General features: G+C 37.9%; 1 protein-coding gene across 3 annotated transcripts in view; it reads left to right on the top strand.

Annotated features, from left to right (window-relative positions):
- SEMA3D (semaphorin 3D) overlaps window positions 1-18,208 on the top strand; it is a 240,737-nt gene that overhangs the window by 175,087 nt on the left and 47,442 nt on the right. For all 3 annotated transcript variants that reach the window (XM_057304256.1, XM_026504666.4, XM_057304255.1), the window contains 3 exons: window positions 2,105-2,262; window positions 4,604-4,668; window positions 11,505-11,644. In XM_057304256.1, the coding sequence (XP_057160239.1) occupies window positions 2,105-2,262; window positions 4,604-4,668; window positions 11,505-11,644 (363 nt within the window). The remainder of the gene's footprint in view (window positions 1-2,104; window positions 2,263-4,603; window positions 4,669-11,504; window positions 11,645-18,208) is intronic.

Below are 18,208 nucleotides of genomic sequence, written 5' to 3'. Positions count from 1 at the left end.
CTACTATGCCTAGTTATGATACAGAGATTATCAGGGAAAAGATCTACATAGGTTTCTTCTTTGGTCTTTTCCATTAATTTGTCCACTCAACATTTAGTTCTTGAAGGCCTACTACTGACCTTGGAGGGTACAGAAATGAATGAATAGCAGAGCCCTTAACTTCCAGAAGCCCACAGTGGAGCCAGGAGATGAAGGAGCATGTTGGCAATGCAGAGCAATAATGGAAGCACATACTGGGGGGACACAGGGGAGTCTGAGAGGGAGCCAGGTGGAGCAGGGGAAGACAGCACAAAGAAGACACATGAACCCAAACTATGAAGGATGTTTCAGTTAACCAGATAAATTCAAAGAAGAGGGGATGAGGAAGCCTATGCCAAGGGGAGGAGGAGAACATTTGGAAAGGTGTGAAGAGTGAGAGACCATGGCTTCTTCTAATAAGTTTGTGGACAATTAGAGCAAAGGGCGTATGTGTATGCAGGAGACAAGGAGGCTAGCAATGAATCTGGGATTATAAAACCGAGCAAAATTAGGGGCATCCTTCTATGTCCTCCTAAGAAATTTAAAAATTTTATCTAAGGACAATGAAATCCTTTGAAGATTTTCAGCAGGAATGTGTTGTGATAAGATTTTCCTCTTACGAAGGTCAATGTGGTGTGGCAGTGTGGAGGAGGTACTGAGTCCTGGGGTTGAAAACAAGGCTAAAGCCAGAGGAAATATTAGGACACTTACAAGTAATCCAAGAAAGAAATGATAAGACTAAGGTGCTGACAGTGGCAGAGGAGTGGAGAGAAAGAGAAGTGAAGAGCTCTGTGTACGAGAATGGAGAAGATACGGTGGCTGACAGGGAGAGGGGACTCAGGGACAACTGCCCTCTTTGTGTCCTGGATGACTGGGGAGGTGCCGCTCACCAAGGCAGGGTGGCAGGACTAGATTTAGGACAATCAGTATGTCCACTTCGATGTTGTTTTCAAGATGCCACTGACTCTTTGGACAATAAGAATGGCAAAGGAATGAGGATAGAAAAGAGGGGGCACCTAACATTTAATGCAAAGATAGGAATCATCAAAGGAGACCGAAGTCTTAGGTGGGAATAAAGGTGGAGAACAAGAAAAAGTGAAGAGAGTTTCAAGGGAAGTGTCATTCTAAGCGTCAAACACCACAGAGAATTTAAGTAAAACAAATACTGAACAGGGGCATTGCATTTAGCAACCAGGAAGTCCAAACTGACATTGTCACGGGCTAGAGAGGTATAAGACAGATTTCTGCAGGCTGAGTACATGTCTGGTGTTTATGTCAATATTTACTTCTCAGGTTTTCCCCCTCTGTTCAGTGTTTGACATGGTCCAGGAGTGCTGACCCTGAGTCCCCAGAAGGCACAGACGCTGGCTCCTCCAACTGTAACATCTGTCTCCACACCTCCTCCAGCACATGCACTCAAGTGAATGAATCTAGAGAGCAGTGCCTTATTTTCAGGGCTTATTTTCAAAATGTCATTTTATGTGCTAAGTTTTTTAGTATCCTGCAGCCTTTCGTTTGTGATACGGCATCTTTCAAGCCTCCTTAATACCTTCTTCACCGTGATACCAAATATTTTCTCTCCCTCATTTAACCCATTTTCCTTCAGGAATCAGTAGATACTTCATTAGCAAGTGAGGTAGTTCAAACCACAAGAAAGTTTTATAAATCCCTTTTCAGTCATCTCTCATGCAAGAAGCCACAGCAGAGGAAGACCATCAGTGTTGCCTAAAGCATCTGTGCTTGATGTAATCTACCAAGGCGCATTTTCAACCACTGAGAAAGAATTTGACGTCTTAATTCCTCAGTCTAACAGCTGGTTTTTGACCTTCTTAAATTACTGCCAAGGTTATTCTAGCTCTAGAATGCTGTCCATTTCAGTGCAACATCATCCAGCCACCATCCTGCCGGGAGTAGAAGGGATTGACTTACCTTGCTCTTTGTTATGTTTCTACACAAGTGCATATGTTCTGTACAAGGGACACCCGAGGAGATAGATTTAGGTCTGTGGTGGGGTATTCAAGAAAGGGAAGTTCTTAAGACGAGTCTGAAAGATGCTTCCAATTCATTCGTCTTGCCTGATTTGTAGCAACAATTGTACATTGGCTCCCGCGATGGATTGGTTCAGCTCTCCTTGCACAGATGCGACACTTATGGGAAAGCCTGTGCAGACTGTTGTCTGGCCAGAGACCCCTACTGTGCCTGGGATGGAAATGCATGCTCTCGCTACGCACCCACTTCAAAAAGGTAAGAGGCACATCGAGTTAAGGGATAGCCTTCGTTTCTACACAATGAATATCTGACACGAATACCTCGTCTTAGAGTTTCAAGAGAAAATAGATAGCAAACATGGTCTGCGGTAAGAATATTACAATTCAGTGTTGTTGCACGCTTGTGCGTAAAACTCAGTGTTGAAGGAGGGTAAAATACAGTGTTCTGACTCTGAAAAGGGGAGCTTTAAAAGTTCACATTAATTGTTTATATTCTTTTCCATCATCTATGTTAAATACCATTACAAGTTTGTTTTCCTCGACTACTTTGCCCTAGCTTACATTCCTCCCTTCTTCCCTTTTTTTAAAATATGTCTATACTTAGCCTTACTGTTTTGCAAATAATGTCTGAATACACATGTTTGTTAAAGTGTAGATTATATGCAGCCTACAGCACATCTCATTGACTTAGTACAATTTTATTTTTACTACGGTAACTCTAACTTGGCCAGCTTCTGCCACTCAGATGTACTTCAACGTCAAAATGTTGCCCTGCTGTTTGTTGTTCATTGCTTTATGTGCTCTTAAAAATCATGCTAGTCTGAGCCAACAATACCCAGCTAGAAATTTCTTCTAGACACACATGGGCAAAAGCACCACAAAGTCATTCCAGCACTGATCTGGTTTCAGCACTGTTTTCAATAGCAAAATAATTGGAAAGAACCTGAATGCCATCAATATGACTGATGCTGGCTAAATAAACTATGATAATAATTTTTAAAATGTGTATTACAGTAACGCTTGTTTTCTATAGCATTGTTCAAAGTGTATTTTTCCTGTAGTTAAAATGTCAGCAAATTGTATATGGTATTTTTTTTTAATCTTTAGGTCTCTATTAACAAAGTACAATGATAACAGGTGAGCGTAGGTCAGTCCCACTAGTGCATACACACTTGTTTCTTGTTTGACAAATCAGTCAAATTTCAAATTCCAGGAATCGCAGATTGAATGTAGAGTACAACCGCAGATACTGCTTAAAATTAGGAGACATTTTACATTCCCTGAAATTTCCACATTAGATGTGAATGGAGAGATACCATTATTACAAGTCGAAAGTAAAAAACACCAATATTTTATTATAGTTTTTGGCTAAGAATATACTTAGGATAGTGAGTCCTTGGGGAATATTTTTCTTTTCTAGAAGCTAAAAAATAAGAGTGCTCATTAGTTGGTAATGAACCTTCAGTTTGATGAATTGACCCTGTTTCTTAAGAACCCAAGATTTAAAAACATTCTTGACCTTATGTACCTTATACCATCATAATTTTTCTTCTTATATTTCCCAAGACTGTATCTCTGATCTCGCAGACATGCCACTGTGATATTTTCCCTTACCTTAACATAACGTGCTCGTGAGCCAAAAAATGTATATGATAGATGAATCTCGTACGGGGTTATCACCTGGTCAGCACTGCCCTTAAGGAACACCCTAGATATTGCAGAGTTTACTATGAGTTTTATAGTTGCTGAAGTGCCAACATAAAATAGCCAAACCAAATGAAAACACACTGTAAGAGCTTAAGACTTCTTTAACTTCGATGTAGCAGCTTTTTCTTTTTTTATGCAATAGCTACTGTTTTCTCTTAAGGAAAATATATGACAATAATGCACAACACCATTGTTTATTATTATCATTATCTCTACTCTGGGAAAAACAATGTGAACAAGCTCTCAGCAGATAGGAGTGACTTCGAGCCACTCCTGCCATGTCAAACTTGTACTTCCATTTGCGGTGACAATATTTAACTTGTTGCTTAATCAAATCTATGTAATAATGAATCTTCATGTGGTAAAGAGTTGTGTATTTGTGTTTACCTTCCTACCCACTAACTAAAGCTCTTATATCTTATTACTTTCCCATTGACTGATTGAAAAAAAAAAAAAAAAAGGGTAGGGAGAGTTGCCCCTGCTGGATGTATCTGAAACCTGGACTATATTTATAGTCAACGTGTTCTGAATAATTTGTCAAAAGTCAGAGGAGCACTGGGTGTTACACGCAATTAAGGAATCATTGAACACTACATCAAAAACTAATGATGGCTATACAGTGGCTAACTGAATATAGTAAAAAAATAAAAATAAAAAATAAATAAAATTCAAGTCAACTTATTTCCAAAACAGGATTCACTCTGTTAGGACTCTATTGTTAGTGGCATTTGAATTAAGGTTAGAGTGATGGGAATATTGCCCTATATTTAAGTTGAGCAGTAAGACAAAAATAGTTCTGCTTCTGCCACTGTTATTAGTGTTAGATGCAGACTTTATATAATCCAACTCTCATGCTTAATGTTCTAAACCATTTAATCCCTTTTCCATAGGCGCGCTAGACGGCAAGATGTAAAGTATGGAGACCCAATCACCCAGTGCTGGGACATAGAAGACAGTAAGTATAGCTTTAATATGTTTTTCTCCCATTTAAAATTTTAAGCCTGGTCTTTGAGTGTCTTTTTATTATATGACTTAAAATATCTATTATATAGGAAGCTCTTATTTTATATAATGCTTATGTTCTGGAAAAGCAATAGGAGATTTTATAAATCAACCCCCGTCTACATGCCTAAGTGAATAATCCTTTGTTATATCATTATTTGTTTCATATGTCTTTTAAAATTCCTGTCCTTTTTTTGGGGTACTTTTTACTGCCTTAGCTATCCTTGTAAAGTTTAAAAACTGCTAATAAAGATAAAACAGGATATAGTCCAAAACATATGGACATTTAGGGTAAACTCGGAGACCCTCCCAGAGAAGTCTGATGAGAGTGTAGGCACTTGTTAGTAAGTTAGCCGATGCATTATTTGAATTTGTGTATTAATTCATGGTTTCATTCAATCAGTGGATGTTTATTAAGTGACTTCCATGTGCATGTAATTGTCCTGGGTACACTTTGGGACAAAGAAACTCCTTCGAGACCTTAAGATTCTTTGGGGAGATGTCATAAAGCATAATTAGTGAAATGGGAGTTTAACAAAGAGAGTGATCACCAGAGACTGTATTGTTCAGAGAAAAATTCATGGAAAATCTTGAGAGCCTGAGTACTAACGGGACAGGGTGGAGAGTAGAGAGGACTTCTGTCGAGTCTGATAACAGAGGAAAAAAAACTATAAGAGTATATATTCCAAAGCTTTGGTTGCTTCCCACTGTCAAGTTCTACCTTCAGATAGAAAGTGCATGCACGGGGCGCCTGGGTGGCACAGCGGTTAAGCGTCTGCCTTCGGCTCAGGGCGTGATCCCGGCGTTACGGGATCGAGCCCCACATCAGGCTCTTCCGCTATGAGCCTGCTTCTTTCTCTCCCACTCCCCCTGCTTGTGTTCCCTCTCTCGCTGGCTGTCTCTATCTCTGTCGAATAAATAAATAAAATCTTTAAAAAAAAAAAAGAAAGAAAGAAAGTGCATGCACATGCCTGTACACGCGCGCGCACACACACACACACACACACACTCATACGTGCACACGTGCACGTGCACACATAACTGGAGGAAGAAACTGTCTTCATCACGTTGTTAGTGACCACCCCAGCATTGAATAAACAACCCAAACTTCATAGTCTATAACTGGTGGCCTGGAAGTTTTTTAGTTTAAAAACAAAACAGTTATTTATCTTTCATAATTTCATTTCCTGAAAAATAGCTCTGGTCCAGCATCGTATGTTCAACTCCCCGTTCTAATGTGTGGGTGACTCCCTGTCATGTCCAGTGTCTTATTTAGCAGTCGTTACCGTGTGCTCTGGTACGGTTTTTCATTCGTGTATTGAGGATACACCAGTGAATAAAAAAGAAAACCACCCGCGCATCTGTGGAACTTCTGTTCAAGTTGTGTTGGGGGGGAAGCAGGTGGCAAACTTAAAAACGAGTAAAATATATTCTCTGTCACATAGTGGTAAATGTGAACAAAGTGACACAAACGCAGTTCCTGCCAGAGGTGGAGACAGTGACACGCCATCTCCTGTTCCTGCCACGACCCACCACACGCAGTCTGCCTCACCATCGTCATCACTGCCCCCAATCCATTTTGTGTCAAGGTCTCCAGCAGTTTCCTCCTTCCCGTATCCAATGGCCAATTTTCAGTTCTCGTTTTTTCCTTCATGTCTAACTCCCTCCTCCTTGAAACACATTCTTTGTTTGACTTCTGCGCAGGGACACACTAGAGCCAGTTCTAATGGTCCCATGAGAGCTGATAGCTTATTATTTAGGAATTTTGTGAGCTGATTTTAAACCATCGGTGGCTTGATTTCGGCCGTAGTGGGAGTTTTTACGCCAAGAAAATGAGCGAGCTACAAATCAGGGCTTTTTGTTTTCAAAGAGATGGTGTCCCAGCACCCTTGAGCTTCATAGCCCCATATCCTTCTGCCTTTCCTTTTACTTTAAGGGCTGCTCCTTCTCAATGTTCTTAAACTGCCCTTTTCATCCCACTGTCTAAACAGAAAATCTCTGCCTCTTCACTGCCTAACACCATCAATTTCAATTCGATCAGAGGCAATTCGCTCCCAAATTCTGAGTCCAGTTCTAAACCCTCTCCTGTGTGCCAGACTTGTATGCCCAGCCGAGAGCTCCTGTTAGATGCCTAATAAGCATCCCAAATTATATCTGAGAAAGAATTTGTGTTGTCTTTTCCCAAACTTTGTTGTTCTGCACACTTTCCCGTATTAATAAATACCACCCCCATTTACCCAACTGCTTAAGGAAAAAAGCAGCTAGGCTTCATATTTTTCTTTTTCTCTTCCTTTCACATCCGGATACAACCTCTCCGTAAGTCATTACGGCTCTGTGGCTGCAACTGTTCCTACTTCTCATCCCCTCCAAATGTGTCCACTTAACTGAAGCCACCACCATACCTCTCCCGGAGCTGTTTGTCTGGTTCTCCTGCTTCCAGGCTGGTCCCTGGTCAGTCTCTATCCCGCTTTTCAAAAACTTAAGCTAGATCCCATCATTCCCTTACTCAAAAACTTTCACTAGGTTCTGAGAACAATTGGAAAAAAATCCACAGCATTTACCATGGCCTACAGACTCTGCTTGATCCCACTCCTGGTGCCTGCCCTGCACCTCTCTCTCGTCACTGTTACATGGCTCGCTCACTGAGTTTCTGTCTTCCAACAGCCCCAGGCTGGTTCCTGCTGCAGTTAGCCTTGCATTTGTTTCCTCTGTACCTAAAGAACTCTTCCCTGCAAGTGTCTGCGTAGCTCCATCTTCACACCATTCAATTTTATGTTTAACAGGTTAATTTCTCAGAGACAACTCTTCTGACCATCCTATCTGAAATATCTTTCTCCTCATTCTACCTCTTACTCTCTAAAGTACTTTATTCTTATTTGCAGTGCACAACACTGCCAAATACTATATTCTTTATCTATTTCATTCACTTGATGACTTTCTCTCTGTCACTGGAATGTATACTCCATTGTGGGCACACAAGAATGTTTGCATAATGCACGGGTAAAGGGAAAGATACTTAGCTGGATGGCATTTGAGCTGCACTACGAGGGGAAAGACCAATTTTAAAGTAGATAAAGCAACAATAATTAAAATCAGAAAGACCTCACATAGGTTGGGCTAAGTTTGTGAGTTTATGTTTGCCCTGCAGGTTATAAGGGGTTATTTCGTATTTCTAAGACAAATCATTTTTTAAAAAAATAGAATTGGCACCTGGCACCTGTATAGGGGAAGCCAGAGACAGAGAATCAACCATGGGAATTAAAGTAGAAGTTATTGAGGGTATTTACAAATTAAAGTATTTGCAATCTTAAGGAATTTTTTTGTTAAGATATAATTGACATATAACATTATATTAGTTTCAAGTACATAACAATAATGATTCAATATTTGTATGCATTGTGAAATAATCACAATAGATGTAGTTAGCATCCATCAGCACACATAGTTGCAAAAAAAAATTGTTTTCTTGTGATGAGAACCTTTAAGAGGTACTCTCTTGGCCACTTTCAAATATGCAATACTGTATAATTAACTACAGTCATCACACCGTACATTACATCTCTAGAAGATTGTACCTTTTGACCCCCTTCACCCATTTTACCCACCTTCCACCTCCCACCTCGGGCATCTACCAATCTGTTCTCTGTATTTATGAGCTCAGATTTTTTGGGAGGGTTTTGGGTTTTGGTTTTTTTCTTTTTTTTCCTTTTTTTATATTCCACATATAAGTGAGATCATGTGGTATTTGTCTCTCTCTGACTTATTTCACTTAGCATAATGTCCTCAAGACCCATTCGTGTTGTCAGAAGTGGCAAGATTTTCTTCTTTTCCATGACCGAAAAATATCGCATTGTGTAGATGTATAGCACATCTTTATCCCTTCATCCTTGATGGCGCCTACCCTTGTTCTCATATCTTGGCTATTGTAAATAATGCTGCAGTGAACAATGGGGCGATATATCTTTTCAAGTTAGTGTTTTTGTTTTGTTTTCTTTTTCAAGTAAATACCCAGAAGTAGAATCGCTAGATCATATGTTAGTTACATTTATAATTTTTTGAGGAAACTCTAAACTGTTTTCTGTAGTGGGTGGGTAATTTACATCCCGCCAATAGTGCACAAGTGTTTCCTTTTCTCCACTTCCTAGCCAACACTTGTTATTTCTTGTCTGCCAGTCTGACAGACATGAGGTGATAGCTCAGTGTGGTTTTGATTTGTTTCCCTGATGACGAGTGATGTTGAGCATCTTTTCATGTACCTGTTAGCCATCTGTTATGTTTTCTTTGGAAAAATGTTTATTCAGTTCCCCTGCTCATTTTTTAACTGGATTATTTGGGGAGTTTTCCTATTGAGTTATATGAATTGTTTATATATTTTTGATATTAAGCCCTTACCAGATATATGATTTGCAAATATTTTCTCTTAGTAGGTTGAAATTTCATTTTGTTGATGGTGTTCTTTGCTGTGCAAAAGCTTTTTAGTTTGATGTAGTCCTACTTGTTTATTTTTGTTTGTGTTGCTTACGCTCTGGCAGCAAATTAAAAAAATCGTCGGTAAGATCGATGTCAAGGAGCTTACTGCTTACATTTTCTTCTGGGAATTTTAAGGTTTCAAGTTTTACATTTAAGACTTTAATCCATTTTGAGTTAATTTTTGTGTATGTTGTAAGATAGTGATCCAGTTTCATTTTCTGACATGTGGCTGTCCGGTTTTCCCAACACCATTTGTGGAAGAGACTGTCCTTTCCCTATTGTATATTGTTGACTTCTTTGTTGTGAAATAAATGACCCTGTATGTGTGGGTTGATTTCTGGGCTCTCTATTCTGTTCCATTGATCTGTGCTATTTTTATGCCAATACCATACTGTTTTAATTACTATAGTTTTATAATATGGTTTGAAATCAGGGAGTGTGATGCCTCCAGCTTTGTTTTTCTTTCTTAAAGATTGCTTTGGCTATTCCGAGTCTTTTATGGTTCCATGCAAATTTTACGATTATTTTTCTGTAAAAAATGTCATTGGAATTTTGATCGTGATTGCATTGAATCTGTAGATTGCTTCGAGTAGTATGGACATTTGAGTATTAATTCTTTTATTCATGAGCATGAAATACCTTTCCATTTACTTGTGCCTTATTCAGTTTCTTTCATTAATGCCTTATAGTTCTTAGTGTGCTGGTGTTTCACCTCCTTAAGTTTATTCCTAGGTATTCATTCTTTTTGATGCTATTATAAATAAGATTATTAAAAATGGGAAATTTAAGACTCAGAAATGAAACAAAGATTATTGGTAACAACAATTTCCTATCAAACTGACGTAGTGATGACTTTGTGTCAAAGGGTCCCTGTTTTTACTGATTTGAAAAAGGATTCTGTACAATCAGCTATTTCACTTTTCTCATTGATTTCACTAATTTATCTTTTACTAACTTGACCAATTCTTTGGTTGAATCAGTCTAATTGAGCTTCTCCCCAGCCTTTGCCCCATCACCTAACAATCAGCCTGCAAGCTCCCTGCTTTGTTCATGATTTCCGTTTGCTCAGGAGAATGGCATCTGTTACTGTGAAATAATGCATGTCTTTCTCTTCCATGATTGGCACTGGCAATCTTTCTGTGCATTAGGAATTTATTAACTGTGAAAATCGTAGATATAATCTGTTGAATGGGCAGGGATAGTGGATATCTTACAAGTTTCAAATGGAATCCACACATTTTGAAGGTTAGATCAGGTTAATTCATAATGGTGTCAGCACGCCTGACTTAATCATTGGTGGTAAAACACAAACAAGTTCAAAAAGAAGTTTCTTCAAAGGAAAGTCTAACTGTTGGATAAATGTGCATTCATGCCATTTGCTGATAATTTTGTGTGCTTACATTTAGGATTCACAGAGGTCCCTTAAGCCTTACTCTTAGTTTATGCTAAGTAGGCCCATCTGCAGAATTGAGACATCTGAATATATGATGAAAAAGTACATGTTTGGGCCAGGCCGAACAGCCGTCATTTTTTATTTGATCAAATTTGAGCTACAGATCTTAGATCACACATGGGACACAGCCTTTGGCTACTCTGGATGGAATGTATTTCAGATGGTGCTGTTGATTTACGAGAATAAGGTGTCTGAGGCACTGTTCCTTTAGCATCCCATGAACTATCTTATAGCAAATGCATGTTGGGCTTAAGTATCCCTTTTTGAATAAGAGAGAACTGTTTTTTTGGTAGATAATACAGATAAGGTCCAGATTCGGAGTATTAGAGCATCCAGCTCAATATCATTATATAATTTTATCAAGTACAGACCATTGTACTTACTTTTTTGATATTAAAATGTCTTAATGTTATATGGTCAGCTCTGTGGATCAATTCATGATAGGATTTCTCTTAGAAGATGAAGTAAATTCCTCTTCCAGAACTATCCACAAAATTGGTTCTATTTTATACAAATTAAAACGTGTGAAGCATTAAAAGACACTAAACTTTTATTCAGTTGAGCTTAGATAAAGAGATTCAATGTTTAGAGTTAGGTCTTATGAATTCTTATTTAAAAAAAAACAGTTGGAAATAGTTAATATATTCATGAAAGGGTAAAAATTGCAATGCAGGGATAGAGTTTTAAAAGTCAATCTATTAGATAATATTTGACTCTTAGGTAACAATATTATATCATGAATTTCCTTTCCCTTTAATAATGTATATGAATCTTTCCCCCATAGCATCTGTTCTAAATCAGCCTATTTTCCCATTGCTTTTAAAATAAGGTCAAGGTTAATCTCCTATTCCATGTTTGCTTTCCAGGCATTAGTCATGAAACTGCTGATGAAAAGGTGATTTTTGGCATTGAATTTAATTCAACCTTTCTGGAATGTATACCTAAATCCCAACAAGCATCTATTAAGTGGTATATCCAGCGGTCAGGAGATGAGCATCGAGAGGAGGTAAGTTATAGTCATCAAAGAATGATCACCTTGAGGGATATAGGGTAAAAGTTAAATCAAGTTTTGGTTGTGAGAGGTGTTCAATGTTCAGTGCCATTCCGTGCTCTCATCACTATTTGATACAAAGGAAAATAACAATTTATACTCACTAACATGAAACTTAACAATGCATTTGAGATAAGAATAGGACAATTTAATACAGATACATTAATAAAGTATATTTAAAAGCAGATTGAATTTTTGTAAGAAAGTTACATATTTTTTTTCAAATAACATTCTCATAGATTGTACATAGTTTAGAACAATGCCCTGATCAAAAAATAAGAACACAATATTTTCCCCCGCAGTAGGATAAGGACTAAATTTTAACTCATATTGTGTTATATCATAAAATAATACAAGTTGAATGTGTATAACAATAGAAAGATCTATCTTTATTATATCATATGAACAAGTTGGATACCTAGCTGGATGTGTACTTTTTCACACTTACATATTAAAATTAAATCAACAGAGGGAAAAGTAACATGGATGTTCCCTTCATCTTTTGACTTTTTCTGTTTTAGTCTCTCTAGGACATACATATGGGTTGAAACAATCACAGAAATTTTGTGAGGTAGATAAGTTATGTATGTTACTGAACTTAATGAGGTGACTGTGGGTAGCCTGAGAAATCCTGTATTATTATTTGAGGGCCATGAAACAAAGGGTAATTGACAGGGTTTTTATTTTTCTATTTCAGTGCCTAAGAGAAACTAGGGAAACTCAGTATAGAGTTCTAATATTCCCAATATTAAATTGAGGACACTGTAATGAGTAATCGAATGAACTCAGGATTCAGAATTAGATGTTCAATTGAATCCCGGTCCTATGTCCTTTGGTAATATCACTGAGCCCGTATGGGCCAGAATTTTTTAACGTGAACAAAATAAATACAAAGGTTACTATGAAAATAAAATGAGAAAATACAGATGAGAATGTGAATTTCAAAGCAGAGGATTATTCACAAGTTTAAAGTATGTATATACAATTACATATACTCTATCAGGAAGATGTGCGAAATATGAAATAGCACTGATCACATGTTCAGTTGACGGCTGAGGATTTATGATCAGGTTGTAACTTCTCTGAGTTTCTCTGTCATATAAACAGCAGACCAAATGCTCCAGAATACAGCCTTCTTGATAAGTCTATAAACATTTAAGGGACATCTGGGTGGCTCAGCCTGTTAAGCATCAGCCTTCGGCTCAGGTCATGATCTCAGGGTCCTAGGATAGAGCCCCACTTCAGGCTCCCTGCTCAGCGGGGAGTCTGCTTCTCCCTCTCCCTCTGCTCCTCCCCTGCTGCCCCCGGCTCATGCTTGCTCTCTCTTTCTTTTCTCTTAAATAAATAAATAAAATATTTAAAAAATAAAATAATGTATGCAATCAGTTGTACATTAGTATAAAATAGTGGTTTTCAACCACATTGCTGCTACACTGTCCACATCTGGCAATATCTAGAGAATTCTTGGTTGTCACAGCTGGGGGGGCGGCAGAAGGTGCTCTTGGCGTTTCATGGATAGAAGTCAGGGATGATGCTAAACATTCTTCAGTTCACAATCCCTCACAATAAAGAATTCTCTTGCCCCAAATCTCAGTAGTGCTGAGTTGAGAAGACTTGCAGTAGAAGGACCAAATTTTATCATAAGAAATTGATGTAAAGATGTGTTCCATCATTACATTAAGGTGGTAAGATCTTTCTCTTCATCTGAAATCTTCGAGAACAACTTTTTTAATTAAAATGTTGACTCTTTACATAGTTAATACCAAGGGAATATTCTAGTGTTTGTTATGTCAGATTTCCTCAATAAAACTTGATTCTTCATCATTACTGACATCCATAAATTCTAAGATTATGGCATATCCATATTTATACTAAATGTTTATTTTAAGGGCCCCATTTTCCCCAATATATATATTAAAATATTATCTGACCTTGAAGTGATTATGTAATGTTGAAACATAAAGGATTAACTTTTTATCAAAGAAATATTGGAGGAATGTTTTCTGAATGTTTTTAACATGCAGATTTTTAGTTACAGTGCAATATTTTACTTTTAAATGTCCCAAACTAGTATTTTGATTTTATAGTCAATAAATTTTTATGACCTCTCATCAGTTAAATATAATTCTTTAATAATTATGTTTCTTCCATGGCAAAGTTAATCTGACTTTTGAAAAACTATGGTACTCTGCTTGAGGTAATCTCCTAGTTACAGGTATATACATTTGCCTATTCACATTTGCGTTCATGTCTTTTATCTTCCTGAAAACGCAATGCATTACTTTAATGTACCTTTTAAGAGCGTATCACACAGTCATGGTGGTACCATGCTCCATGAATTTTAATGGAGCAGAAATAGTGTATTTTACTTCAAAGTATCTTAGCTGTAATATTCCAACTGGAATTTTCATCTACCTTTGTAAATAGGTAGTTACACATTGTCCAGGATATGCGATCCTGCTTCCTGAGCTGAGGAAAGGGGCAAGATCCAGACTAGATTCGAAGCACTTTTCCCAGCAGGCTACCTTCTGCTCCTTACCAAGAAGGTCACAGTTTGGAATCTCCCCCACTGAAAAACACCCTGTGGGAGGGACTAGGCTCTCCTGTGGCACAGAGCCTGTCACCGGCTTATTTGCTGCCAGGAGGAGAACATTTCCTCACTGAGCTGTTTCACAGTTGGGTGCTGTTGGGGAGGTCATGAGTCACTTATCTGCGGACTTCCTTATAAAGCTATTCTTGAAATTGATGATGTTTATGCTGTAAGTAGCGAGGTAATCGGCAGTCCCTGAGCTTCTGTTGAACTTCTGCGGTCTGAATGACTAGAAGAGGGAATACAAATGGCATAATATTGTGGTAGTATTTTTGTGTGTGTGTGGCTTTTAAAAAGTATTTTAAAAAATATCTTCAAATATTTGTATTTTTCTCTTTGTAGGTCCTTGTTTTATTGTTCTTCTTTCTATTATAAAAGCAATATAAATTGTTTTGAAAATATAGTGACACGTAAAGGATTATGAGGCCTTTAATGATGTCTATTCCAGCTTTTTTTCCACTAACCATTACACTGTGAGCATTTTCCTTATCATTCGATTATAATACCATATTTTTCTGTCCCTTACACCCAATACCCTGATGCCACAGTCATCCATGATTATCCCATGTTATTTAAATAACACATTTCCTCTTAAAAAAAAAAAAAGTAGTCAACTTCCTGATATTTAAATCCTCCTCTGCTTTCCTAAATGCTTTCTTAGGACAAATCTTTTGAGGTAAAAATAACTGAGTGAAAGGCTTTAATTATCTTTATGGCCTTTGATAACCAACTTTGTGTTGCTAATTTCTCACCCAAATCACCATATTAGTACCTTTTCTGGACTCCTGAGGCAAAATTGTATTTTACAATTTAAGAACATCATTACTAGTTTGATATGAAAAATGTCGTATCGTGTAAACATGTTATGTAAATATCTATTTTTTTTTAAAGATTTATTTATTTATTTGAGCTGGGGGAAGGGCAGAGGGGGAGAGAGTGTCTTAAACAAACTCTGCGCTATGGGGCCCAACACAGGGCTCGATCTCACAACTCTGAACTCACGACCTGAGCTGGAACAAGAGTTTAACCAACTGTGCCACCCACGTGCCCGTGTAAATATCTGTTTCTTTGAAAATTAGTGGTTGTGAATTTACCTTGTCATGTTTCTTAGCTGTTGGTTCCAGTTGTATTTGGTGAAGTGCTTGTCCCATCATTTGCTTAGTTTACATTGAAGTGTTCATTTAAAAATGATTTTCACAAGTCTTTTATATATTAGCGATGTTAACATTCTAATGTTATACATAATAGAAGTAACTTATTATGTTTTATGTCTAAACTTTATTGTGTTCCTCACAAAAAAGAGTTTTATATTTTATATAGACAAATCTGTAGATTTATATCTCTATGATTTCTCACTTATTATGCTTAGAAACTCCTTCCCAGGGCGCCTGGGTGGCACAGTGGTTAAGCGTCTGCCTTCAGCTCAGGGCGTGATCCCGGCGTTCTGGGATCGAGTCCCACGTCGGGCTCTTCCACTGGGAACCTGCTTCTTCCTCTCCCACTCCCCCTGCTTGTGTTCCCTCTCTCGCTGACTGTCTCTATCTCTGTCAAATAAATAAATAAAATCTTAAAAAAAAAAAAAAGAAACTCCTTCCCCAATGAAACAGGAAACACATATTTTTCTAGTTATTTTATGGTGTTATTATTACCATTGCAGTTTACATTTTCTACCACATTAATCTAGGGGTTAACTATGTATAAATTCAATTTTTCTTTTCTTAAGTAAGGAGTTGCCTCTGCACTATTTTTAAATAACTCTTCCGTCTACATTTGTTGCTGAAAAGAGATATTCTTAAAGGCCTCGTCACTTCCAAGACACATGCAATGCTTAGCTATGAGAGAACTGACAGGTGAATTATCTGCAAAGGAATTACCATTAGGCTGCTATTATCAGAGAGCACGGTCCCTGACCTTTACCTGCTGCTTAGTACCTAAACGTCCTTTGTCCCCCTCCACGTTACTCTTTTCATTTTAAATGAATTGCCCTTCACTGAAGATCTACATTTAATAATGCCAAATATATTATTCTTGTTCACATTAGGCAAATGAATAGTCGACCCCAGTTCAAGCATGGTTTTGATTTAGCTGAGCGGTTTTTACTTATCACTTTTAGAGTGGAGAAAATTCCATGAGTTTAAATCAGTGGCCAGAGATTACATTATCTCTTCGTAAAGGAGCTGAATTTTCTAAATGGACTGTGCTGACATCTCACTGTCGAGATACAGTCTGCGTAATGCATCCTCTTCCAGCGTGGAATGAAAGCAGCACAGAGAATGGGAATGTAAAGTAGGCCGACGTTAATCAGCCGCTTAATTTCGGCGGAGGCGCAGATTCGTGTCTCTAGATCGCAAGGAAATCCTAGGAAAAAATATCAATCCCAACTGTATTTTATGAGAGATACGATTTCAATCAAGGCCTATTTTTGAAGATTCAGAAAGAAAAAAACACTGAAATGATCTAATAAACATTAGATAAATCCAGAAAGAAATTTATTAAAGCAAGTTTTATATCTATGGGTCAAAGAAAAAAGAAAAACTAAGCGCTCCACGGAAGAAAGGAAAAGGGAAGGACCACATTGGAGTAAGGGGACACCAGGTGTTTATGAAACTCTGAGTCCTATAGCGACGGACATAGCCTGGAAAGGAGGGAAGGGGAGCCGAACTTCAGAGTAAAACGGATAAACAGGATACAAAAAGAGTACAGCAAGGATAATGATGAAGTGTTGCATAATGTGTGCAAAATCAAAGTCATAATTCCTTCCTGTCAGGAGATTAAAGAGAACAATAAAAAGTAGTGAGTCAGAGCTGTGACAATCATGAAGTGCAGTTTAAGCATTAGCAAGAGTCCCAGTTACGAAAAGGAAATCTAGAGATGAACTGGAACTGAAGTCACCCACTTTGATTGTCACGCTAATAACCACGGGCCGTTTTCTATTAGGAGAATTACAAAAATAAAGGCTTCAGAACATCACCTCTGCAGCTCTCCAGCAACACAGCAGTAGTCTATAATACTTCACACTTTAACCTTCAAAGAGCTTTACGTTTAACCCCCAAATACACCATATGCTGTGTCACCAACTTGACAAATGGAAGAGCGATCGGGGAAGATAAATGAGTAATCATAGGAAGCAGAGTCTGCAGATAAGGACCAGATCCTCGGCTATGGAGTCAGAGTTTTGTGACCTAAGATGTATTTAAAATTTAAAGAGTAATTCCTACAATAAAATTATTTAAAGGAAAAGGTATATGCAGTGTGTTAAATTTGAGTTTGATATTTCTGTTTAAGATTAGCTCTTGAGAATCCTCCCATTTCAAGTTCATATTTATTTTAGACATGAGGCTCCCAAAATCTCTGAGAATGTAAGTGAATTTAACATTAGTGTGTATTACAACAGCATTTTAAAATGCTTGGGCCTTTAGAATAAATCCATTCTTAAAAAAAAAAAAAAAAAAGTGCACGCCCAGATCACCAAATGGGAAGGTTAAGGGAAACAAACAAACAAACAAAACCCTGATGGTGTGGATTCCGCCTAGAAGGAAGGCAGGCTGGAGACCATTCAGCCTCATTAACCAGGGATCTGGGCTGTGACCTGCCTTTGGCCTCCAGTGGTACCCCGCCAGCTGCATTTCTCTGGCATAGAGGGTGGTTGGCTATGTACTTGTTAGTTAACTGGGCCAGTAGCCAGAGATGTTTCTTTTCCTTTTCTCAGATTTCCAGAATCGGAGGATTTTTTTCCTACATATTTTTCACATAAAGATGCAGAGTAGAGTCCACCCACTGTGAATAAATTTAATTTCGCTGTCTTTATGCCTCCTTGATTTCCATCGGCTGACTACAGTACAGGGGCAGATGTGTAAACTGGGAAGTCTTCCAGACGTCTTTGTTGTTGTTGTTATTCTACTTAATGCCGAGACACTCAACAATATTCC

The sequence above is a fragment of the Ursus arctos genome, unplaced genomic scaffold, assembly GCF_023065955.2.
Source record: "Ursus arctos isolate Adak ecotype North America unplaced genomic scaffold, UrsArc2.0 scaffold_3, whole genome shotgun sequence".
Taxonomy (NCBI): domain Eukaryota; kingdom Metazoa; phylum Chordata; class Mammalia; order Carnivora; family Ursidae; genus Ursus; species Ursus arctos.
The sequence above is the reverse complement of the archived record's forward strand: the minus strand, read 5'-3'. Positions and strand labels throughout refer to the sequence as shown.